Raw genomic sequence first — 26,358 nt, 5'->3', positions numbered from 1 at the left:
AAGCTTCTTAAAATTCATTTTCTCAATCGAAATAGGAATCGAAGAAAAAAAAACTAAAAACAAAGTCTTTAGATTAGTTATTTTAATTAATTGGTCATGACTTGTACTGTTCTCTTAGCATTTATATGTATGACTGAATAATTATATTAATATCTTTTAGTTCTATTTTGTACGTCTCTTGGATAGTATATTCAATATTATAAAATAGTAAGTATTGTTAAATTAAAGGGAATGAAAGCAAGATTTGGTGACCTAAACTTCAAAGAGCAACATGCGTGAATTAATTCAAGAGAAAAACTTATATAAATGAATTAGCAGAGAGAACCTTCTATTTAGATAGCACGTACTCTTTAGTATCAATGAGGTGACTATGGGGTATGAGCAACGGTACAGATAGATCAAAAAAGTATCGAGTAGAGGTAATTAGACAAGATATAATAAATTTACAGTTTATCGAAGATATAGCCCTACATAGGAGGATATGGAGATAAAGAATTAAAATAAAAGATTAGTAGGCAGTCGAACTTTGTTTATTTTCTTTGTCGAGATTATTATTATTATTACTACTACTAATCACATACTATCTTTGTTCTTCAATTTTTTTTATTACTTGTTGTTTTCTCTTCGCTTCGATTGTCGTATTATGCGTGATTGCTACTGTTCTCTTCTCCATTATGTTCATCATGATTGCTTTGTTGAATGTGTCATTTTTTTTATACTTGATTATATTATGCTTTACTTGAGCCGTTTGTTTTTTTAATCAAAAACAACCTTTCTACCTTCATAAGGATAATGCTATGTATACACTATCCTTTTCAGACCTCACTTATGAGATTATACTGAATATGTTATAGTTGTTGTAATTATTATTATGAGTTGCAAAATATAAAAATAAAAATAGAGAGAGAAACAAAGACAAGATATAAATATTTTGTTTTCATTGTGTTTTGAGATGCAATGGTTGACCATTTTATGGTTGGAAGGGTTTGACCTAGCCAATTAGATGAAAGTGATTGAAAAATAAGTACTTTAATTTGATTAATTAATTAATACTCTCTTATAAAACTAAATGAGAAATGTATATTCTTTTGTGTGCATATATACTCTCAAACTTTATTGACAATGATGTTTCAATTAAAAAATTAGGGTGGACTTAATTATAAGAACATATTTTTTTTTACTGACGCATATCTTTCTATTTGTATGTATCAAGTTTTGTGAGTTAAGTTCATCGCTGTTTTTTATTTATTTATTAAATGTGTGAATATAAACATCTACTATTCAAGTTAATCAAAATATTTTTATTTTCTTACTGTAAATATTTGTTTTTAAAAAAATGTGGGGAAGCATGCCAATCTCTGTCCCTCTCATTGTGTTTTAGTGATTAGTGACCAATTAATATATTGTTATTCACACAATCTAAGTCAAAGTAATTTCACCTATATTGTGACTATCTAACGATCATCACATGTACAAGTGCTAACTCCATAATGTGATTCAATTGATATAATTATACATTAATTGTATTAACTTTTCAAACTTAACGGAGTTTAAGAAAGAGTTGCACACTTTTAAAATTTATGATTTTAGATATTTATATGATCACAAACTTTTGACATATTTCGAGCCGTAGCGGAATGAACATTGAGTGTCAAAATATAAAAGATTAAACGCATGCAGAGAAGTGAAGCACACATTTATGAGGACCTAAGTTCAAGAATAGTGTAATTCTCATATTTATCATTTAAAAAAAAAAATATCATTTCAATTACCTAAAGCTCTGATGAATCATATTAGAGAGCCATAATTTCTGCATAGAAGGAACACTAGTATAGAACTCCTAATTCGATTTTACCAGAAATATTTGGTTATAAAAACTTGTAAGTAAAGGTGTTATGATTTAGCGTTTACCGTAATGCCAAAAGGTACGTATAGCTAATAACAAGGACATCACAATTTTCTTTTTTAATCAAGTCCATCAAGCAAATACCATATTCGATCATGATTCCATCGTAAGTCATCCCCTACCCACATCACCTAGGCCTCACTAAATGCAGGATGTTGGTGTTACACAACAACACCCTCCACTTGTAATTATTAGGATCAAACACTTATTATGATAAAAAAAACTATAGCTAATAGCAAGAGCACCACAACTTGATTTCTTAGCCAAATTCATCGATCAAACAATAATTACCATCATATTCGATCATGACGTTGACCAGGGCAATCTCCAACCCACATCACCTAAGTCTCGCTATAGGGTACACCCAACAATTCTCACTCGTTAGAATCAAATGCTTACTATCATGTCAAAAGCTATACCTGATAGCAACGATGCTGACGCACCACAACTTTATTTCTCAACCAAGCTAAGCAAGCAATTAACGTCATTTTTGATCATGACTCCAATCTGAACCACTCCCGGCCCATCACCTGAATCTCGTCACAGACAGGTTATTAGCGTTATCCAACAGTAAACAAAATAAAAAGTTTTAAGTTTAACCGTAAAAGAGGTAGCTAGTACGAGTTGGTAGTTGCATGAAAATGTCAAAGGTAATAACCACAAAGAAGAAGAGGTCATATATGTCATTTCAAAAACTAAGATGGTCGAACAAGGAAGTTCAAAAGCGTCCGTTTCCATATTAGAGATCAATCTAGATATCCTTCAAAATAAAATTTTCTTTTTAAATTCAAATGAAATTGTCGTCGTCTTCCTTTTCTTCTTCTCCTCCTTCTCCTTCAACTTAAAAATAGATTTGTCTTTTTGCTTCGTTAGCATTCAATTCGCGTTTCCTTATCCTCTCTCCATCAAAAAAAGGAGGAAAAAACATTTTATTTCTCTCTATCTCTTGTACCGTACACCGACTAATGCTAGCTGTCTTACCTTTGTTCTCTCTCTATAAAGAATAGCACAGTGCATAAAGCATCTTGCGTCTCTCTATATATAACACAAGAAAAGAGTAAACATAAAGAGTTTGCTATCATCAGTTTTTAGTAAATTTAATTATCAAAAAATAATGGGTCTTCAAAGTCATGAAAATCAAATTTCTTTTGGAAGTCATAATCATCATCAATTTCATCAACAACCTCAGCATCATCAACATCAACACCAACAACTATTATTCCAAAATAATACTGATCAACGAAATAACGCTGATCAGATTTCTTTTGGAATGTTACATCAGGCATCTTCTGTCATACCAGAAAACTTCATGTAATTTATTTTGTGTTTACTAAATCCAAATTCGAGAAAAATAGTTTTTCTTTCTAATCAATTATTAATATTTTGTGCAGAAACAAAGAGAGTAGCAGTACTGGAGGTTATGATTTAGGTGAACTAGATGATCAAGCACTTTTCCTTTACCTTGATGCTCAAGATCCTTCTTCAAATCACGATCAAATACGTAAGTCTGCTTATTTTTTATATTTTGAATCTCCTTAGTAAAAATTCTGTTCTACTGTTACTTTTCTCATATTCTTAGCTCTTGATTCTATAAAATTGTACTTTTGTTGCAAAAGGTTTATTTCTCTATGATTTTTGTTCTTTTTGACCAGATCCTCACATAAACATTTGATCTTTTAATTTCTCTTTAAATCAGAAAGGAAAATGAATTGTTTTAGTTTTTTTCAGAAACATTGAAAATCTTCTGTTTCCCTTAAATTTTGAGAGTCAAACAAATTCTTTTTTGTGATTTTTATAATTGGCTCTCGAAATTCAAACTTTTAACACATAAATTGTGACAGAAGAAATTTCTCCAACAAAAAATAAAAAAGTAGATCTCTCTAGATTTTTGTCTCTTTATTGCCAGCTTTTTAAAATTTTCGGTTATAATTTTGCAGAAAATAATTCAGAGATGATGAGACCACCAACTCTCAACATTTTTCCATCACAACCCATGCATGTTGAGCCATCATCCACAAAGGTAAAAAAAACAAGTTAGATGCATAAAATATCTTGTCTTAATTAACAGAGTCAGAAGAAGGGCTCAAAGTGTAATTTAATGTGTATACAAAAGAAGTATATATAATACAAATAATAATGTTTCATTTTCTTGTCCTTAACTACTTTTTTTCTAATTAATTAAGTTTTAATGAATTGTTATTAATTAATTTCTGTTTTTGGTAGGGAAATGCTGGATTTGTTTCTAGTGGTTCTGAGAAATCATCTGAGCCGTCCATAATGGAGTTATCAAAGTCCAAAAATAATATACTTTCTACTTCTTCTGGACCTGAACCTAAAATTGCTAAGGTATTGTTTACTTTTAACTAATTTCTAATGATTTATTTATTATTTACCAAAATATATACTACTCCCTTCATTCCAATTTTCGTAGAGGTACGATGGTCAAATTACGTAATTTCGATAAGAACTTCCCATATAATTAATTTGGAATTAAATTTACATGTTCAAAAATTATATAAAAATTATTGTATAAGTGATAATAACTAATAATTCAAAAGATAAAAAAAAATATTTAAGACACTCGGGATCAAATTATTATTTTTTAGATATATCACATAAATTGACACAAAGTGATTTATTACTCAAGGATATCGGAAGGTTACCCGTTCTTCAATTTTGCGCGATTTTAAAAAAAAAAATCGTTGCCCCTATAATTTTTTTCATTGGTTGGTGGCAGCGAGAGTGGAACAGAAAAGGTCAAAATTCAGGTTCAGAGCAAAATGCACCTAAATCAACAGATCATAAGGTAAGATTTCTAGTTCGATGTATAAAATATCTCATATTTACGCATAATATTTAGAAGAGTCGCGCTTTAAAAGGTGTTATGTAAATAGTCTATCTTAATGCAAGACGGCTCGAATCGGCCGTTGATTTTCTTATTTGAGGAAACCAGTATGACTTTTTGATGCAATTTTTTTTCTTAATTAGGAATTTTAGTTAATTGTTTTTCCTTGCAGACATTGAGGAGACTTGCTCAGAATAGAGAGGCAGCTAGAAAAAGCAGAATTAGGAAAAAGGTACTTAATTATATACTAGTAATTCTTTGATTAATTATCATTGGTTTTACCATTAAAACAAGAGCATCATAATTTACTATTTATAGAAATTTGTTCATCGAGTTAGAGTCGAGGGTCTGTCGAAAACAACCTTTCTACCTAACATATATAAAATAGGGATATGATCTGCGTACACTTTATCCTTCCGAACCCTTCGTGTGGGTGGGATTATATATGTTGTTGTTTATCTAATTATTTTTCTATTGCAGGCTTATATTCAACAACTAGAGTCTAGTAGAATAAGGCTTGCCCAGCTAGAGCAAGAGCTACAAAGGGCTAGATCTCAAGTAATAAAATTTCTTTTATTTTATCTATAGAATTATTAAGTCTTAATTTGCTTCTATATTCTTACACAAAAAAATCTATATTGAAAAAATGTCCCCAAAAATATTTGTAGGGTTTTCATTTTGCGGGTAATGCTCTATTAGGAGGAGACCAAGGACTTCCTAGTAACATTGGAAACATGACCTCAGGTACTATTTCAATTATCCTGAATTGATCTACAATTTGAAGTTTACAAATTCTGAATTTTAGTGCATCGAAGTTAAGGAATTCTAAATTAAGAATTTGTACATATTAAAAAAAATATATTAAAAGATATATACACGGTTGGCCAAAGTTATTGATACTACCTTCTACTCTATCCCGCTTCTACAATTGTCTTATCTATAATTTAATTACATATTACATATTCCTACTAAAACTTAGACATTCTTATTGATCTTTCGTATTCAAATTTTTTTATCAAGTACATGATCCTGATCTATTCGATCGATCATATTATTATTAATCTTTAATATTGCATTTTTTTTCGAAACATATTTTTCACTTACCGACCAAATATATAAAAAACGTTTTAATTCTAGGAAAATAGTTCCATTGAAACATCTACTAAGAGAAAATTTTCCATGTCCTACAAAACACACTCTCAATGAGTAATTGCTAATATTTTTTGCTTTAGTTGCGAACATAATTTAGTAAAAGTGCTCTCTCTAACCGTGGAAACTTTTACATTAAATGATCGCAAATTTCAATATGGTATCTGAACATACAAAGTGAATTTTCACGGTCTCATTTATGCATTAATATTTGTAGATGCTGCAGTGTTTGATATGGAATACTCAAGGTGGCTGGAGGAACATCATCGTCTTATGTGCGAGCTACGAAATGCAGTGACCGAACATTTTCCAGAGAACGATCTTCGAATTTACGTCGAAAATTGTGTGACACATTACGATGAAATCATGAATCTCAAGAGCATGCTTGTAAAATCAGATGTGTTTCATCTTATTTCCGGCATGTGGAAAACTCCGGCGGAGCGTTGTTTCATTTGGATGGGAGATTTCCGTCCATCCGAGCTCATCAAGGTACAATCAGATCACCTAAAAGATAATTACAGTTAAGTATATATTTCTGATATGTGAAATTGATAACTTGGAAAATAAAGTCAATTGCATGTTAATTACAACAGACTTAATGCATCGGTAACATTAAAAAATTGACGTAATGCATATATGTTGCTTAAATCCCAATACAAAACCCTAATTTGCCTATAATATAAATAGTACTCAATTTGTGTTTTTTTTTAAAAAATCTGGTCGAAAAAAAATGATGTCTTTCTACTAGTTGAAAAAATTAACTTTAAAATGCTCTTCTCCTTTGACCAAATTAGGTGTCATGTTTTGTTTTTCAAAAGTCAAATTGACTCATTTTTTACATTAAATTAGATTAGATCAACTTAATATTTTATATTTAAAATATAGATATTCAAAAACTATATGAGGAGTAATACATATTGCAACTTTTCTTATGTTAATTTGATGAAAAAATATATTTTATAATGCTATTCAAATTAAAATTCATATAACTTGACTATCGAAAAGCGAAACATGACAACTAGTATGAGACAGAGGGAGTATTATTTTACCTTTAACGAAATGATTTAAAATCGTATATAAATGTCTATGACTTATTTTAGATCACAAGTTTTAAACATCTTTTTTCTTTCATAAACTCCGTGCAAATACTCAAACATCGTCACATAAATTGATTCTAATTTCTCCACTTTATGTGTCATATCCTTATATTATGGCTGAACATTAGTCGTATATTTGGGAGTTTTTATGCAAGTATTTATGTAATATTGGGATAAGCTAATTTTTGTTATTTTTTTCTAATGATGAATGATTAATAGATAATCCTGAGTCAGATAGAGCCATTAACAGAACAACAATTTGTGGGAATATGTGGATTACAACAATCAACACAAGAAGCTGAGGAAGCTCTCTCACAAGGGCTGGAAAATTTGAATCAATCAGTTTTAGACACAATTGTCTCTGATGCATTATTGGCTAATTGCCCTCAAAACATGGCCAATTATATGGGACAAATGGCTCTTGCCATCAACAAACTCTCCACTATTGAAGGCTTTGTTAGACAGGTACATATATATAGTCCCTCATATACAACTATTTATTATAAACTCATATAGTAATATACAGGGTGACATGTACGTAGATCTTACCTTAACTTATCAAGTAAAATATATTAAACCGCTGCGAAATCTAAAAATGAGAAGTTCTTTTATATACACCTAATATTATATGATTATAAATCTGATCATATTTCAAAAAGACTTATCAAGTAAAATATATCAAACCGCTGCGAAATCTAAAAATGAGAAGTTCTTTTATATACACCTAATATTGTATGACTATAAATCTGATCATATTTCAAAGAGACTTATCTATAGATATTCTTTAGACGACATGATAGAATAAAATAACTTCTAGAATGACAGTATTGTATGAATAACTTAACTTTTTTTTTTTTTTAATTTCTTGGATTTTATTATACCCTAACAGTAAAATATATATATTCTTAGTGTATGTACTTTAACATGCATGTTGTAATGGGTAACTTGCCTTATTTTAGGTCACATACTGATCCCTATTTTCTATGAATGGTTATCCGTTGTAGTTTTTTTAAGTGATCTTGATAGTGTAAAAATACATAAAAACTCTTACTACTATTTATTTAATACTAAAAGTAAATATCTTCACATTAGTAGTTGAGATAGAGTCAAAATTAAGTGATTTTGATAGATTGGTAGGGCCAAGATAGAAGTAATATATCTACTCCTAGTTTAGTTGGAAAACCTACTCCATCATGTATGACCTATTCTCTCCAGCTCATTTCCACATATAGACTTCATTTAATCAGTGTGACACCAATATTTACCTACAAGAAATGGCCTTGAACTCTTGGTGTTTGCAAAGGTAACACTTGTACAAAGTTTCTAAAAAATTTAAGCCTTTTCGACTCGGCCTGGCTCGGTTGCTCTACGCAACTGACTCTTCAAAAGGTGAAACTCTCGAATTGTTCTATTTTTTTACCTGTCCTCGGATTTTCACTTCTTTCACTTAGCTCTTCTTATACCGTCACTTGAATAAAAACACTCAATCGGTCTATTCCTATTCTAGAAACTATTAATTGAAGTACTTACCACTAACATATTATGGTTCAAGTACCAAATGTTATATGAGTTCCATCTATGTTTTGGTACAAGATAAGTTTTCATGTCATCAGAAGTAGGAGCTTAGGAGCTTAAAACCCTAACTTTGTAGAGTATGTTTAAATGTCATTTTTGCATGAATTTTAGTGCAAAACAACACAAGAGTACAAACTTGTAAAACTAACACTACCAACTATATATATAGGGGAGGGACCCAAAAAATATATAAGTTTAGGCTCTTGATCGTAGTCATAAACCTATCGACTTAGAAAACAATTATATACGGTTCGACTAAGCCTAATAACTTTTACAAATAATATATTTATGTTAAAACATATTGTTAAGAATTCATTATATATGTATACATATAAATTAAAATCATAAATATTAACACTTGAATAATTGAAATCGTTGTTCTAAAATTCAGAATCCCGTTAAATTAAAATTTAGCAGGTTTGCTCATGAATATTGAGTAGTTCATTGTGTACATGTTCTATGATATTAAAATTTTATAGTTCCACCAGCTAATATTAGTTGTCTTTTCACATTCTGAAGTTTTAATAAAATCTTACATTAAGTCAATAACTACCCTAGTGACAATAACTATTGGGATTTCCACATAGTATTTTTTTTTATACTGATGGCGATTAAAGACATTAATTAAACAAAAATTCCTTCAAAGTCAAATTAACATGAAGTGTACTTCTTACTTAATTATCTATAAAAATATATATGTTAATGACTATTTTTTAATTACAGGCGGATAATTTGAGACATCAGACAATTCATCGACTTCATCAAATCTTGACAAGCCGTCAAGCTGCAAGGTGTTTTTTGGCAATTGCTGAATATTTCCACAGGCTTAGAGCTCTCAGCTCTCTTTGGGTGGCGCGGCCTCGACAGGAATAACTAAAAACTTTTAATTAGCTAGCTAGCCATGTTAGTTTCTATAGGTCCTTAATATACTTCCCCTAAAATTAATCTTTTTTTTTGTTTTGTTATTTTTATATTTTCCTTTAACCCTAGAGATCTATAGACAAACAAAAGAAATTACTAGTGTAAAATTATGAAAGTAGAACTTCATGATCTCATTTCAATAATTATGTATTTTTTCTTCTTCTTAACATTGATTATGGAGAGATCTCACAAAAAATAATAATTAAATTCTTGTTAAAGTTAAATCAACATGGATGAAGCGGAGGCTTGTATCCTGAGGCTCGTATGATAAAAATGTATCATCAAACTTAGATTAGTTCTATGGAGAAGTGGTTAGACGGTTTTGTTATATGGGGTAGAGTGTTAGCCAGTCAAGAATGTTCATGATCAGAAAATGCAAGTGGGCGAAAATGAGGATGTTGAAATAGATGTGTGGCATACTATATATATATATATATATATATATATATATATATATATATATATATATATATAGGATTAGGAATGAGGATAAGATGAGGGAATGGCGGCTAAGATGGTTTGGACATGCGAAGAGATGTACAGATGTCCCAGTGAGCAAGTATGAAAGGTCGGATATAGTTGGGACAAGGCTAGGCAGAGGTAGGCCGAAGAGGTAGACCACACTCTTATTCTTACGCCCTTCGGCTCAGGACAGCAGTTTCATTGCTCTGCTTGTGACAATGATGAATCTGATGATGATCTCATGTTCCAGTTATACTATTGCTGTGGGGATGATGAGGTCACGCTTTACACTATTTATACATGGTTAATTTTTTATTTTTTTTATATATTTATATAGTAGAGGTTAAACCTCTTTGATTAGTTCATGTGTTTACTTTCTCATATTTAAAAGCTTTTGTGAAAATCTTGGCTACGCCGCTGTTTTTGGCATTGCACTGTTCGAAAATAAGCCTAGAAAAAAAACACTGTTGTTTTAGTGTATCATTCACTTGTATACTGGTGTCTATTGCAGAGAATTTAATATAATGTGCAGATAAATACACTTTTTTATGTCCTGATTAATAGAATTGATACAATCACATTCTATCATGCTCGAATTTTTCAAAAATGTCAACGAGTGCCTATGTGAATTTTATGTAAATTCTTGTTCACGCACTTTACTTTTGCACAATAAAAGTGCCAACAAAAGATTAACAAGAATTACATATATCTATTTGAAGGCCGAACTCTACGAAAAAACTGACATTTGCAACAAACTTCGAAGATCACAACCCAAAATCAAGCATGCTAATAGGAAATAAACAACGAAAAGGAAATAAAGGACGAAACACACGAGCATTGAGCCTGCAACATGGACAAAATTCAGCCTTGCAAAGGCAAATAACAACTGTCTAATCTGCTATCCTCACATCGTTTAAACGCTGAATAGACAAACTGTTTTCCGTCTCCTCGTTGCTTCTAGATACTCTATTGAGGGCACAAGATACATGCAGCACCTCATCGCGCTCCATGTTATAGTATAACATAGTCTTTTGTCACTACTTTCGTAGAACAAATATTGCATTTGATAATCGCCTTCTCATGTTTGAATGGGAATGAAAATAAGAGCTCATAGTTGACATCTACCAATGTCAAGGTCTTGGGAGTGCTACCACAAAACCGATCAATAATAAAATCGCATTTTGTGTAATAATTTGAATTGGCTAACTTAAAGGGCTTCAGAATAAGAGTGTGGTCATAGCCAGGATGAAAATCATGGCGAATTTCTTTAGGGAAATTACAACACACATTATGAAGTTAATAATAACAATGAAGGCAAGCATAACCTCAAACGGAGATTATTATATTGCAAAAGTTGTACTTGATTCCACTCAAGAGACAATGAAGCAACAGATGACAATGACTGAATTGATTTAAGGTATCGTCACGAGTAGGATGATCTAAGGCATCAACAAAAGCAGCTCTTAGAAACTGATTCATTCGTACTGGCTTACCCCCTCCGCGGACATTTTGTATTTTGTCATCATCATTCATTGTCAGCTCCAACTTTGCTGTTTTTTCATTGTGGGAGGCCAATTGCTTATTGTCAGCAGTATACATCGCTAATTTTTTTTTCTTCTGTTGTGTAGTTGCTTTGTAATGGAATAAAGGATAAGTGGTGTGAAATGTGTATATATACTGTTATTTAGTTTTGATGATCAACAAACTATGGGACATGATACACGGACCTGATCCTATAAGTAAGTCAAGTTGCAAGACAGACTAGCCAGCTGTAAAGCTGTCATCCTCTACTGTGGTTGGTAGAACCAGCAGAGGCAGCAAACCTAATAGCCAATCAGATGAATCCTATGATGAGTATCTCCAACGTTAATACTCAAACCTTGGACAACAAAGTTTGTTGCTTTTCGACTGAAAGAATCAACAATAAAAAAAGCTTTGTTTTTGTTCTCTCAAGAAAAGAAAAACTTCTACAAAGCTGCACGTGACCTGATAGAGTTGTTCACAAGATGTTCTTCTTTATAGCTTTGTTGTTGTGTTAAGTCTTATGTGTAACATTGTAAAATCAGTTCTTGTTGTATAAAGGAATCTTGATTATTTCTCTTTGTATTGCATGGTTGTGACTTCATTGCTAGAGTTAGCTTTGAAGTAGTTTCTAAAGTCTACATCAACTAGAGTAAGTTGGGGTAGTGGGCAATAGAGATATCAACTAGAGTTTACTTCGCTCTTGCATCTTAGTGAAAATGGGCAGTTAAACCCTGAGGGTCAGGTCGTGGTTTTTCCTCCTTTGAACAAGGAGGTTTTCCATGTAAAACAAGTGTGCACTACTTTTACTTTTATGTTTGTCTTATCGTTTATAATTTAGTCAAGGGACCAGGTCCATTGACACAGTGATGGACTTGTGCAAAGCTATCATATACAGATACAACTCTCTCTTGGGAAGATTAAACAGTTTTATATCATAAATTATTGATTAGTTCTAAATACTGATAGTCGTGATATCATGACCGATTGCATGTAATAATCTATGTCATTTGATAATCACAAGGCTGACGCATACTTACAAGCAAAAATAATAGTCTTTGATTAGTCACAGGAAGCGTGATAATACATAAATATGTCCTTTAATTTGAACTCGCGTGACATCTATTTCCTCCAACTTTGGGTATGCACAAGTATGCACTGAAATTTGAATAAAGTTGAACAAGTAGGTACACACGTTCTATATAACATGATACACATCGGATGTCGCGTTGGATGTGGATGTCTAATTGTTTAACTCTATACAAGTTTAAGCGTCTACTTGTGTATATCCAAAATTGGAAGGCGTAGATGTCAAATGAAATCAAGTTAAAGGGCACATTTATGTATTATGACTTTGATTAACGTAATTATCATATACTGCCTCCATTCCTATTTACTTATCAGAACTGGTCAAGAATTCATGGATGAGGACTGTTAATCTTCCCAAAACAAAATGAAAGAGGGAGTGTGTGTGTATATATATACCTGTGTACTTAGGTCCCTATCTAAGTGTGCACTAAAATTGAAAATTTACGAGAAACATAGCAGAAAATGAATGATTTCGTTGACAATAAAACTAAGCCCAATGTCTGCAGAGGAGGGCAGTCATTGCGAATGAGTCAGTTACTATGAGTTGCTTTGGCTAATGTATCTGATCGTCCTCCTCCCCGTGACGTTGTCTTAAATCACTTCAGCCATCGTCATTCATTGCTTCGATTGCACCTTGGAGAGAGTGAAGGAATCAAATGCCAGCTTTTGCAATATCGTCATCACTGGCTGGGCTTATGCCTGCGAGAAGCATTGTGATTATTACCTTCATGAGCTGTGTAGTAACTTCCCTATAGAAATTTCACCATGATTTTTATCCCGGCTCTGCTCACACTCTTATGCTCAAGCTCTTTAGGGACACAAGCCTAGGGCAGTTTCATTGCGCTGCGTGTGGACATGATGATTCTGCTCATTCTCTGCTCCAGTCATACTATGGCTGCGACTCGTGCAATTTCAATAATGTGGTTCCGTACCTATAGATTTATCTCGTAATGTGAAATATTCATCTGTTCGTTTTAATGCCAATAACCAGTGAGGCTGCTACTCTCTTCTGTTCAATTTGTGCTAAAGTTGTTCCCAATTCCGGATGCTGGCTATTTTACAACCATGAGCATGATTACCTCTGTCACTTTGATTGTGCTGCTGTATCAGAATACCGTAAGGAGAATGATTCCATGGGTAAACTTCAAAACCGGCTGCAAACTCTTGCAACAACAAATCGCCCTCCTACTACACTTGCAGGTAAACCACCATGCTCTGGAGGAATATAACTCGGCCACTACCCTGAATTGCAGCTTGTGCAACATGTAGAATCGTAGCAGTTGCAATTACTTTATTGACCAGACTTGCTTCTCGGTTCCATCCATGATACAACATGTGTCTCATCTTCAACACCCTCTCAAGCTAACTTGCTACCTGGATTATCAAAATGAGAAAATCAATTGCCCCAGCTGCCAGACTAAATTCAAAAGTGGTCGTAGCAGGGCCTACTATTGTGCTCCATGTAAAATTTATTATGAATCGACTGACAATGTCTCGTACGAGCTCTTCTTTGAATTCCCCTTTAAGAATGAGAATGCAGAGATCAAGTGCAACATTTGTTCCGAGAAAGTGGTGACCAAAGGCAGACTGTTGTACTATAATCTAGAGAGTGATGAAGCTTTGCGCCGAAATTAGTACCTCCAAGACTGGAAGTTTAGTAAAGTTTCAGTATTAAAGTGTTTGTTTTTGGCAGTGTGTTAGGTTTTAGTGTGTTTGTTTCTTTACCTTTTCCTTCATGTTTTCTTAACATTTTTACTGGACTTAGGTGGCATTGTATCGTTGAGGAACAAATGGGAGATGATAATGGTGAAGTAGGCTATTAATTTTCCTTTCTTTTTTTTCAAGAGGCCAATTTCAATTCGTTCAGGAATTAACTTTGGCTTATAATATCCTTATTTATTTATTTATTTTGTAACAGGCATTTTGTTTAATTATTCATCAAATCAAAGTTGAGTACATCATCAATTAAAGATGGGGATCTGTTATATCCGTATTTATAAATTTAATTAAACTAAAAAAAAATTAGAAGGGGCAAATTAGTCTGGTTACAACTTTTATATCAATAATAATAAGAAAAGTGTAATATCTGAAACCATTCCGTGAAACGAGGTCAAACCTGAGAGGAGGTGTTTGAGATTGTTCCAAAATATATACTACATAGTTAATGTTGATTCCTCTCGACTTGTTTTGATATTTACTTCATCCTATTCTGAAGCTCTCTCAGTGAAAAGTTTAACTCAGCCACATTGAGTGGCATTGTGAGTTAGACAAGAACAGTAGTTTATTCAAAAAGCTAAAAAGGAACATGTGTACTGGTGAAACTTTTTGAAGTGGAGAGTGTCCTTTTGTGAAGAATCTTTGCCATGATTGGCGTTTTGAGTCGATCTTATCTTATACTTCCTCCGCTTTTATTTGTTCACAGTACAAAAACAGTATTTACTTTTACTTCTTCAAAGGATAGACTAGTTGTTGAGAATTTCCCAGAGAAACAGAGCAAAAAATGAATGATTTCATTGACAAGGAAACTAAGCCCAATATCTGCATAGAAGAGGAATCAGTGCGAATGAGTCAGATACTACGAGCTGCTTTTTCTGATGCCTCAGATCGTGAGGGTGCCTTGAATCATTTCAACCATCGTCATCCATTGCTTCGATTGCACCTTCGAGAGAGTGAAGGAATCCAATGCAGCTTTTGCAACATCGTCATCTCTGGTCCAGGTTATGCCTGCAATAAACATTGTGATTATTACCTTCATGATGTGTGTAGTAATTTCCCCAGAGAAATTCGCCATGATTTTCATCCTGGCTCTGACCACACTCTTATGCTCCACCCCTTTAGGGACACAAATCGAGAGCAGTTTCATTGTGCTGCGTGTGGACATGATGATTCTGTTCATCCTCTGTTCCAGTCATACTATGGCTGCAAGTCGTGCAATTTCAATCTTCATGTTGAATGCGCTTCTATACCCATAACTTTGGACCAAAAAGTGAAATATCCGCTTCATCTGTTCCTTTCTTTCCCAATAACCAGTGAGACTGCTACTCTTTTCTGCTTAATTTGTGCTAAAGTTGTTCCCACTTCCGGATGCTGGCTATTTTACAACCATGAGCATGATTACCTCTGTCACTTCAGTTGTACTGCTGTATCAGAATACGGAATGGAGAATCATTCCATGGGTAAACTTCAAAAGCGGCTGCAAACTCTGGCAACAACAAATCGCCCTCCTACTACACTTGCAGGTCAACCGTCTGGGGACGTTACACATTTCTCTCACCGACATGCTCTCAAGGAATATAACTTGGCCAAACCCCTGGCCTGCAGCTTGTGCTACCTTAGTTATTTGACAGGGTACTTTTGCAGTAGGTGCAATTACTTTATCGACAAGATTTGCTTCTCGGTTCCATCCATGATTCAACATATGTCTCATCCCCAACACCCTCTCAAGCTAACTTGCTACTTGGATTTTCAAAATGAGAATGTCGATTGCCCGGGCTGCGAGGCTAAAATCAAAAATGTTCCTAGCAGGGCCTACTATTGCGCTCCATGCAAATTCTTTATGAATCGCCAGTGTGCTGGAGCTCCAAAGACCTTGACGCTGGCAGACAGTGTCTCGTACAAGCTCTTCTTTGAATTCCCCTTTAAGCATGAGAATGCAGAGATCAAGTGCAACATTTGTTCCAAGAAAGTGGTTACCAAAGGCGGACTGTTGTACTATAATCTAGAGCATGATGAAGTTTTGCACGTTTGTTGTGCCCTCACAAAAGAATCCAACAACAATAAGACGAAGATGGATATGTTATCAATTCAACGGTTAAATGAAGTGAGGATAGCTGAGTAAACGGAAATTAGTTCCTCCGCAAGACTGGAAGTTTTGCAAAGTTGCAGTATGTAGGTGTTTGTTTTTGGCAGTGTGTTATGTCTTGATGTGTGTTTGTTTCTTTACTTTTTCTTTTGTTGTTTCCAGCTGGTGTGCTTGTTTATCTGCTGTGTGATTTTGGTAATGTGACTGCTGTGTGTGTTGTGTTATCTTGGAATGAAAACTCTGTTGTCCTTATTTTTATGGTTAGGCTTAATTTAACTCTTCTTTTGTTGAAATGTCTAATACTGGAAATGGGAAAGAGCGTTGAATTACTATTATTCATGCGCAGAAAGCAACTTAATGTCAACTGCATACACACATTGCTAGATGAACTTTTTAATCAACTTCTTCCTCTTCAATAATTCTCTATTTCTACAGAAAGAAAAAGAATCATTTTCATTCGTAGTAGGATTTTGGATACATAGACTTACAGAAAAGTGGTCATATTCTTCCCCTTATTCCTCCAATATATGTTTCTTGGCCAGGAACAATGATCCTGGTTCTCTTTTGATTGTGACTCCTCATAATCTGATACCAGATTTACAGTGAGTATGTTCTTGCTAATGATACCATCCAAGATCTTTGCTCAATCACCCAAGCTCCATTTCGACCCAAAGAATTTCCCCACGTTCACATAACAGAGTAGCTACGGGGAGCACATGAAGCTCAAAGAGCTGACTAATAGTTCCATGACCTCGTAAGGCAGCTTATCATCTACTTCGGGTTTCTTATTCCAGCACTAGCTTTTCCCAGGTTTATGCTTGAACTAAACCATATTATATGCTACTTGTGTTTGGTATCTTTCCAGACGAAGCCTGTGATACAATAGGAGTAGATTCTTGTGAAGTTGAAATGTATCTTAGAAGTCAAACTCAAACCATCACCAAAAAGCAACAGAACTGCTTCAGGGTAGACAGTGAGTACGTTGATTTTTCATTTGAATGTACAGTGTATTTTCAGAGTGAGTTTACTACACAGCAACCAGTAAATTCAATGTCTATTATCATCTAAATTTGTGTCACTTGGTCTTCTCTTTTCGTCCATTGAACAGTATACCATTGTATTTGAATGACAGTGCTACCTACCAATCATTTACAAGCAGACAATGGATGAACATCACTGAATCCCTATGAGTGACCTTTGATATTTAAACTACCATTGTTCTAAAACACATACAAGTTACAGAACTTCAACATGAGTGTTAATCCTTCCTCCAAAATTGCTCAAACCCTCTTGACATTCACCAAATTTCAATTAACATGGCAAAATATATTTGGCTGAGACTAGTAATAGAATCATAGATGAATAAAGACGACATTATCTTTTTCTGAAAAGACACTGCTCAGCATTAAAACTCAATAAAATATAATTATCTTTGGATCTCCAGAGATATTTATATAAGAGCTAACATGATGAAAAATTTGAAGATAGACATACCAAATCCCTCTATGAGAGAAAATACTCATTCATCTGATTGCTCTTCATCTTCTGTAATACCTTCATAAACCAAATACTGAAGAGCTATGGAGTATTTTGCAAGTTTAGTTGTTGCAGATTTGGCAACACCCAAACTCCTAATAAGATATGATCCAAAGCCATCCCCTTCCATATGAAGAATCAAATATTTCAAAGACAGTAAAACTACGGTGAAGAGAAAGCAACTCCAACAAATAAAACACAAGCATTAGCTAAAAAACCAACAAGAAGAGTAGCAAGTTACCTTTGATTGTGTAGATTGAAGAGACCCATCTCTTGTAAAGGTATAGCAACCTTGGAGAGTCACCATTATGAGTATCGGAGAGTAGAAGCTGACATGGCCCCTTTTCACTAATTAAGGAAGATATGCTGATTTCAAAACCAGCACTAGAAAAGGTACATCAAATTACTAATACTCAAGGAACGTTTACTCACTCACTTAGCATACATAATCGCATTATGACATAAGGCTAATACTCGAACCATCGCCAAATCCCTTCCTCGAGTATTATTGTATCTCTCTTGGCAGTTTCTGAAAAAAGATTTAGACATAAAACTGATACTGACACATTGTTTCGGGATTGACAAGAAATGAAGTAAGTACCCTTGATCAAAAAAATCAGCAAAATCATCAATAATAACTGAAACTGGAGAAGGATCATGCATATGAAATGCAGCAAAGTATTTCTTAATTCCTTCCTCGTCGTCTATATACCTACATCATTAACTTACATCGTCACATTGGAAACAAAACCCGATGACAATTTTCTGTCAAATTATCAGTATAAATACATACTTACTTCATCTGAATACGGTTAATAACATCAGAACACGGATCAATTCCCTGAAAATCATCTCATCACGCATTTTTTCCTGGAAAAATATTATTTTATAGCTAAAATTACGAAGAAAAAAATGGTAAAAATTTACCTGAGCTAAATAGGGGGGTTTACTCTCCAACTTCCGACGGTTGCAAATGAAGACAACATTACGGTCACCAGCAATTGCAGAATTAATTGCGAATTGGAAAGCTAAAGAGGTCTTCCCTCTTACAATCAATCAATTCATCATTAACCCGAAGAAAACAATTTTAAACTTCATTGAATAAAAATGACAAAATTAACTTACGATGAGGGAGGGCCAGAAAGAAGGAGAATTGAGTCACCACTGCAGCGAAAATCATCAAATCGTCCAACCGGTAAGAATTTCTCCATCATCGGAAAACCAGAGCTTAATCAAGTTTCCTTCTAGGTTTACAAGGCAAGTTGTGGAAAAGCGCCCAACCCCTCCCCTCACCCCCCCCCCCCCAAAAAAAAAAAAAAAAACTTAATTACACTAAACACCAATGTATTATGACTCAATTACGAATAGACCTCCTGTATTTTAAAATCAAAAATTTACACCCTAGATCGTATATCCGTAACTGGAGGGTGTTCTCCCCAAGGCCGTTGGTAAAAAATTACAATGTCTTATTAGGACTAGAACATTGTTAATTCATTTTGATGGACCTGGAATTACTATCAACTGATATTCAGTGGCGAATTCAGAATTTCAATTAAGGGATGTCAAAATTTAAAGAAGTAGAATCGCGTAGAAGTCAAGAAGTGTCAATATGTAATATAAATACATAAAAAAATATTTCTACCTAGCTAAACAGTGTAATTTTTTGATGAAGGGGTGTCGGTCGACACCTCTCAGGTCTATGTGGCTCCGCCACTGCTTATATTAGTTAAATGTTTCAGAAATGTGATATACATTAATTTGGACCTTTCCTCCAAGTTGACAAGATACACTTTAAGCATCTATCAATAAGTTGATAGGTCGCTCATGAGTAATTATGACAAGATTAGTTTTCGAGGTCACTGAGACCAACTCATTGGATGATTGAATCCGCCATCTGTTGAGGTAGAGCGAACTTGTACGCTCGATAGAAAATGGCTCTAAGAATGTGTTGCCGAGTTATTGCTCGATGAATTCCATTTATTAAAACATTTATTGAAATTTAAGTTGTTAAATCTCGTTAAATGTGAGATTTGTAATCTAATACATGCTTACATATTACACGCCACAAGTAAAAATGACCTGATTGTGTAAAAATTGACATGGATGTGTGAAGGGTCAAGGTGTAGATGGAGTCTAGTAAGCGTAAAGTATCAAATCTTACCTTTATCCCATGAAAATAGAAAAACGATTTTTGAAAGACCTCTGGTTAGCAGTCATAAAAAAAGGAACAAAACAATTAAGCGGCCAGTTTACCATGTACAGGCTCCTTAAAGCGACTATCAGAATGGGATAAAGTCCATCCATTCTAAACACAATTATTTCAAATAGATTAGCTAATGATCATGTTTATTAATGCAAAATCCATTTTATTCTTGCCAAATGTAAACCTTATACTGGTTGAATAACTTGTCATTCATCTAATTCTGAAACAGAAGGGAAGAAGTCATGAGTCATCTAGACTATTCCGTTGGGTGCCTTCTATGTTCTGAACACAGATAACTTTGTACATCAAAGTTTAGATAAATCGAAAGAAACTGGAAAGGAAATACTTTGTCAAAAATTGGAGAGAATGTATGGACAAAGTGTGATGTTTGAGTACTTGGCAAGCAAGTGGAAAATTCTGAAAAGCAACAATTACTTTTTCCTTTTTTTCTCTTTATAGTGTCTGCAATTGCAAGAAAGCATATAATTGGGAAAGTCCTAACATGAGTTTGAGTGAAGGACAATATGGAATCAGATATTCACTACTTTATAATGTTAGCTAATCAACATTCTCACTTTAAAGATATTATTTTGACCCCATTCTTCTTATTCTCAAGCCTGAATGCACAGCTTACAAATCTCTGTGAATTTATTGCTTGAGTTTCATACAAAATTCTCCAAATTCTCCAACATCGCTTATTCTTTGAGTTTCATACAAAATTCACCAATTCCGCTCTCTGATCTTTTGTTATCACACCAAATTCTCCAATATTGCTACTCTTTGAATTTCATACCAAATTCTCCAATCTCGTTCTCTCATCCCAAATTCTCCAACATTGCTACTCTTTGATTTTCATACCAAATTCTTAATTTCCGCTCTCTGATATTTCATTTTCATACCAAATTATACATTGCTGTTCTTTTAGCTTTCATTTTCATAACATTCTCTAATTCCGCTTTCTGATATTTCATTTTTTCATACAAAATTCTATATTGCTGCTCCTATAGCTTTCATTTTTCACTCCTTTACTTCCCAGTAGAATCAGTCAAAGGAGAGAATCAGAAAGCAAAAAAAAAAAAAAAAAAACAATACCAGAGTTCAGACTTCATAGTTGAAAAAAGGCTTATTACTAAACTATACTAGCTATGGAATTCTTATCTATTTTTTTGGAAAAAGTCACAGATTGCTTGATGCAGCCAGTTGCGCGAGGGTTTGGGTATTTATTTTACTACAAGAGTAACATCAGATCTATGGAAAATGAATCTGAGAAGCTGAAGAATATCAGAAGTGAGGTGCAGGAAAGAGAGGTGGCTGCCCGAAGAAACTTACAACGCATTTCACGCAATGGCGAGGATTGGTTAAGTAGTGTTAATACCACTATTGAAGAAGTGGAAGATGTAACGCAACGAGGTAGAATTGAGGTTGAAAGATATGGTTGGTGTCCAAACTTGCGCTGAGCAGGAGAGCTAAGAAAGCAACACTGGAGTTGATTCAACTTCAAAAAGAAGGCAACAATCCTATGGTTATCTCCTTTGTTGAACTTCCAGTTCAAACTGATCAGGCTAACAATGGTGAGGAGTTTGACTCCAGAAAATTGCAAGAGGATGAGGTCATGGCAGCTTTGAGAGATGACGGGGTCACTATGATTGGGATATGTGGTCTGGGCGGTGTTGGTAAGACAACACTGGCTGAGAAAATCAGACAAAAGGCGAAACAAGAAAGGTTGTTCGATGATGTTGTCATGGTAATTGTCAGTCAACAACCACACTTGAAAAATATTCAGGGTGAGATCGCTGGAGGAGTCGGGCTGACATTACCAGAGGCCGATGATTTGTGGAGTCGTGGAGATCGGCTGCATACAAGGTTAATGGAAATTCCCAACCACAACCATCGGTGCAAAGTGACATTCACAACGCGTTTCCGATCTGTTTGTGAAGCAATGGGAGCTCAGAAGATAATAGAAGTTGGAACGTTATCTGAAGATGAAGCATGGATGCTTTTCAGGCAGAAAGTCGGTGATTTTGTCGACGATTCTTCTCTTCATGGCACAGCAAAAGAGGTTGCCAAAGAATGCAAGGGGCTGCCGCTTGCAATTATTACAGTTGCAGGAGCACTAAAAAAGCATAAAAACAAGCGTTCATGTAACTGTACCCTTGAAGAATTACGTGGTGCAGTAACAATAAGTATCCCTGACGTGCCCACAGAGTTGTATAAACCTCTGAGGCTAAGCTATGATTACTTGGGAAGTAATGAAGCCAAGTACCTCTTTTTGCTTTGTTCCTTGTTCGAGGAAGATAGTAATATCTGTCCTGAAGAATTACTTAGCTATGAAAGGGGGCTTCGCATCTTTCCGGAAATCGCAAATTTAGAACAAGCAAGAGATAAGGTGTGTTCTCTGTTAGAAACATTGGAAGATGGTTTCTTGTTATCCCAAGGTTCAAACAAAAAATATGTCAAAATGCATGATGTGGTCCATGCTATGGCTATAAGTATTGCGTCTGAGGGAGAGCATAACTTCATGGTAAGCCACGATGTGAACTCAGAAGAGCACTAGAGTTAATTTGTATAATTTCCTTAATAATATTTTCTTTGACGTGTGGAGGGTGTTAAAAGCATCCCACATTAGTTGAGGATTTTCGTTTTTTAAAAATGGTATTGGAGCAGAGAAGTCCTAGTTCAAGACTTTCATGTGCCTTTAAATGAAATGATCACACATTTCTGAAACTCGTCTTTATTAATTACTTCTTATATCTTTTATTAGAAATTCTTTAAAAATTTCAGTTTTTTTCTAAAAATCTGGACAAACGAAAGTTAAACTAAGAAAGAAGCATTTCATAAGTTACTCTCAAATGTAATGAATTAATTTATCCGTTTTTATATTTGAAGAAAGACAACTTACACATAAGAGGACAATCAAAAGGTAAGCCATCTATCATGTTTTCCAATAAGCCAAACATGTCTGGAAAAGGTAAGCCTTAGACCAAACCATTGTCTGCTGAAGACTATTGCCATGGTGCCTATGTAAAACTTGATGTAAAGTTTTACACTAAAATACACTAATAATGTAAAAGTTGTTTACGTTGTTGGTGTATACAAGTTAAATTCTTATTTGAAATGCCATAGACGTGTGAGATTCTATCATTTTCTTCAATTTACAAGTTCTCAGAATTTCTTATTTGAAATGCCATAGACGTGTGAGATTCTATCATTTTCTTCAATTTACAAGTTCTCTTATTCTGAATTTGTTGGCTCGTGTGTTTGATTAATATGCAGAAGATGCATAAACAAAGAGCCAATAGTAGATACTAAACCACCATAAAACAACATAGTTTTTAATCAAAACAAGGACATAAAAGTGACTGATGACAGAGGAGAAGGGCGACACAACGCCCCAACACAATAATAATTCCAGCCAAGACAAACTAGGAACCTTGTGAAAAATAATTATCTGGCCTTTGGTTCCTCATCAAAATACTCATACTAGAAGTTCAAAGTTTCTACTTTTTGATCAATATAATATGCAAGTATTTCAATACACACAAGACTAAGTTGACAAACCATTACTATTCTGAAGGTAAGGGAAAGCTTAGCATGTCAATGTAATCAAAACGTTATACATACTGCAAAAATAAGCATGAACTGATTTAGTGTTTTTAGTTTGAAAATATAGAATATGGGAAGCAAAATGTTCACTCCTCCATGCGAGTTTCCTCTGACTGCTTTTGCGAAACCTTGACCTTGGTAGGCAGTGTAAGTGATGGCTCTTTGTCGAGCACAGAAGGAGCTTTGACCATGTGAATGCTCTGCTCGAGCTCCTTTGTTGCTTCTCTCTGCTCCTTGGCTTTCTTTCCTTTCATCCTGTATGATTTGCCAACTCATGTTAATAGCAAGAACAGGCACATGATAAATTAGAAGAAACGGAAATTAGTGAAGCACGGTCTAAGGAACCTCTTTGTAATATGTCTCTCCTCCCTGTCGACTCTGATTTTATCAATTTTCTTGATGGCCTTCAAAGTGTTCTCAGTTACATTCCTGTCATATCTCTCTGGCCTATTACGCTTCCTCTCGAATTCAAATGTTGAGTCCTTCAAATGAAAATTAGCAGCAGGAAAGGAATTTTCAGTATAAAAAGTAAAATAAAACAAAAAAGAAGAAAGTCAGTAGATAAAATTTAATCCAACAAAAAGCTTATTAATTGTATCAACACAACATTGTTTACCTGAGTCATGTCCTTTCCATGCAGCCGTCTATATGCTTTAGTCCATTTAACTTTACGAGGATTCCTCTTCATCTTAAAGTTCTTATGGCACTTAGACCTACAGAACCGAAAGATCTGCACAGAGAGAAAACACAGAAAGCCTTTCCTTTACTTGATGAACAGCCAAGAACTCAGAACAATTCATTTCCTTGCAAAGATTCAACCCCCCACCCCACTCTTTTCATGATAACCACACAAAACTGGAAAGAAAAGAAAAGGCAGAGAAAAACAATGAGAAAAATAAGACCTAAAAACTACACCGTATCTGCATTGTGGCTCGATAACATTGTGTGCCATAAAAGAGACAACCAGAAAGATCAAAAATCAACGACTTATCCACTCTTGAACTCAATTGCAATTGAGCATTAGGTGAAAGAGTTTAATTATACCTATTATTGCATGCGACTCAATTAATAAATGAACAGTTGTTTAGTTTGCTTTGAATGAAGTACACCACTTTACTCAAGGTAAGAGAGAGTATTGTCTAAAAAATAATTGTTTAAATCCTTATTATAAGGGGAGGGGAGGTGTGGAAAAGAATCACTAAAGGACCCATAGCAGGTGAGTTCTCAAAGGTGGAAGCTCGCAACCAATATTTCATCTCTTGTTCCTAACACTTCTCTCTGTTCTGTCCATTTTTCACTACTAACGAACGCAAATTGAAAGAGAAAAGGAAGAGAAATCAGAATCCCTTACAACTTAAAAAACAAAGGCTTCTAGGATCATCAAAGATAAAGAGAACCTATTCGAGTCAGATACGTTTTCTTGATTAAGTTCTCCATTATGTGCACAAACAGTGAAAATCGTGTAGTTTGTTTACTATGATTTCTTTCTCAAAAAAAAACTTATGATTACAGTATATGAATTTTTAACTTCTTAGAAGACAAGCCTGAATCATAGTTTGCCCTCTTTTCCTTCATATAATTTGCTTATTTGATAAATTATTATTTCATCAAAAAAAATCTAAATATCTATGGTACTTATGTCTGATCTATAGAGTTATGGACTAGGCTAGATGGAGTGAACCGTTGAAACTTATATGAATCAGTTTCCCCCTAGTAATCAGGATTTTCCCTAATAATTTTAGCACAAAGAAGATACATTTTTTTTTCAATTCTCAAGCTATCCTAACCAAGAGCTCACCCTGCGTAATAGCACATTGAAATGGTTAGCTCAATTTATGGATCACTTGCGTAAAAAGATTATTGTTAGCCCTGCTCAAACAAGTAAGTATGCATTATAGCTTGATATTAAACAGTCCAAGATTTACGGGGATACTTATCTTGTGATTTCGTCACAGAAAACAATGAGTCCAGCATATTAAGTATAGTACCATTTTCTTAAGTCGTAACTATGGCAATCATATAACATACACAACTAATGGAAACCAAATTTAACTGACTAAAATCAACAAGGCAAGAAAGCTTAATAGTCTACCTTTGCGTCGTTTCGAACAAATTGAATACCATGGCCTGGATATACAGTTGAGGAACAAAACCAACATTTTTCCAATCTCATTCTGTCGTCCTGTTATATTGCCTAATTCACTCTGTACCATAAAAAATGCAGTATTAAATAAAAACCAAAACACTAACAAGGACCAATTGATTCAATAAGAAACACTAGAGCTCTACACCAAGATCAAATCTTTATAGCAAAAATCATTGACCCAATAAAAATTTCAGCTCAACTATTGAGGAATTTCTGGGAAACCGCAGGGGCGGCAGCAGCAACAACAAAATTAAGCAGAAAAAGAGCAAGGCAACAAAACTAAGTCGGAGCATCCAGAAGGAAGATAGATACCGGCGACGGCGGAGCAGCTGCACGGTAGTTGACAGCGGAGCAACTGGCTGACCACTGCGACAAGAAAGGGCGGAATATATAGGGTTGAGGCCTGAGGGTTTAGAATTTTTATGAAAAAATTACACTTGCAGTCCTATATTTCTTAACAATAGATATTTTAGTCCATAATCATTTTTCTTTTCTGTTTGCAG

General features: G+C 34.2%; 4 protein-coding genes and 1 pseudogene across 7 annotated transcripts; 3 read left to right on the top strand and 2 right to left on the bottom strand.

The window, feature by feature from the left end:
* Nucleotides 1-2,705: 2,705 nt before the first annotated feature.
* Nucleotides 2,706-9,638, top strand: LOC129876591 (bZIP transcription factor TGA10-like). Its single transcript, XM_055952063.1, has 11 exons — nucleotides 2,706-3,217; nucleotides 3,298-3,407; nucleotides 3,844-3,926; nucleotides 4,130-4,252; nucleotides 4,644-4,712; nucleotides 4,924-4,983; nucleotides 5,232-5,309; nucleotides 5,420-5,495; nucleotides 6,118-6,389; nucleotides 7,217-7,462; nucleotides 9,296-9,638. Exons 1-11 carry the CDS (start codon nucleotides 3,021-3,023, stop codon nucleotides 9,443-9,445), a joined length of 1,464 nt encoding a protein of 487 aa, XP_055808038.1. The 5' UTR covers nucleotides 2,706-3,020; the 3' UTR covers nucleotides 9,446-9,638.
* A 5,415-nt stretch (nucleotides 9,639-15,053) lies between these two features.
* Nucleotides 15,054-16,587, top strand: LOC129876426 (uncharacterized). The gene has a single exon (XM_055951871.1). It carries the CDS (start codon nucleotides 15,066-15,068, stop codon nucleotides 16,401-16,403), a length of 1,338 nt encoding a protein of 445 aa, XP_055807846.1. The 5' UTR covers nucleotides 15,054-15,065; the 3' UTR covers nucleotides 16,404-16,587.
* A 96-nt stretch (nucleotides 16,588-16,683) lies between these two features.
* On the bottom strand, nucleotides 16,684-19,175 carry LOC129876427 (uncharacterized). Of its 3 annotated transcripts, XM_055951873.1 has the most exons (8): nucleotides 19,029-19,175; nucleotides 18,831-18,948; nucleotides 18,701-18,744; nucleotides 18,505-18,615; nucleotides 18,340-18,432; nucleotides 18,145-18,251; nucleotides 17,862-18,026; nucleotides 16,684-17,239 (listed from the first exon to the last, which is right to left on the bottom strand). In XM_055951873.1, the coding sequence occupies exons 1-7, from the start codon at nucleotides 19,115-19,117 to the stop codon at nucleotides 17,887-17,889; spliced, it is 702 nt and encodes a 233-aa protein (XP_055807848.1). In that variant the 5' UTR covers nucleotides 19,118-19,175; the 3' UTR covers nucleotides 16,684-17,239; nucleotides 17,862-17,886. The 3 variants fall into 3 exon arrangements, with proteins under 3 accessions (XP_055807848.1, XP_055807847.1, XP_055807849.1); XM_055951872.1 differs by having other exon boundaries at nucleotides 18,340-18,615; XM_055951874.1 differs by lacking the exon at nucleotides 18,505-18,615.
* A 1,926-nt stretch (nucleotides 19,176-21,101) lies between these two features.
* Nucleotides 21,102-22,675, top strand: LOC129876581 (disease resistance protein UNI-like; annotated as a pseudogene). The gene has a single exon (XR_008763387.1). The product of XR_008763387.1 is annotated as a disease resistance protein UNI-like (transcript).
* A 912-nt stretch (nucleotides 22,676-23,587) lies between these two features.
* Nucleotides 23,588-26,274, bottom strand: LOC129877543 (probable ribosome biogenesis protein RLP24). The gene is made up of 5 exons (XM_055953061.1): nucleotides 26,168-26,274; nucleotides 25,802-25,913; nucleotides 24,326-24,439; nucleotides 24,055-24,191; nucleotides 23,588-23,964 (listed from the first exon to the last, which is right to left on the bottom strand). The coding sequence occupies exons 2-5, from the start codon at nucleotides 25,880-25,882 to the stop codon at nucleotides 23,796-23,798; spliced, it is 501 nt and encodes a 166-aa protein (XP_055809036.1). The 5' UTR covers nucleotides 25,883-25,913; nucleotides 26,168-26,274; the 3' UTR covers nucleotides 23,588-23,795.
* Between the last annotated feature and the right edge of the window lie 84 nt (nucleotides 26,275-26,358).

This window comes from Solanum dulcamara, chromosome 12 (genome assembly GCF_947179165.1).
Source record: "Solanum dulcamara chromosome 12, daSolDulc1.2, whole genome shotgun sequence".
In the NCBI taxonomy this organism is placed as follows: domain Eukaryota; kingdom Viridiplantae; phylum Streptophyta; class Magnoliopsida; order Solanales; family Solanaceae; genus Solanum; species Solanum dulcamara.
The sequence above is the reverse complement of the archived record's forward strand: the minus strand, read 5'-3'. Positions and strand labels throughout refer to the sequence as shown.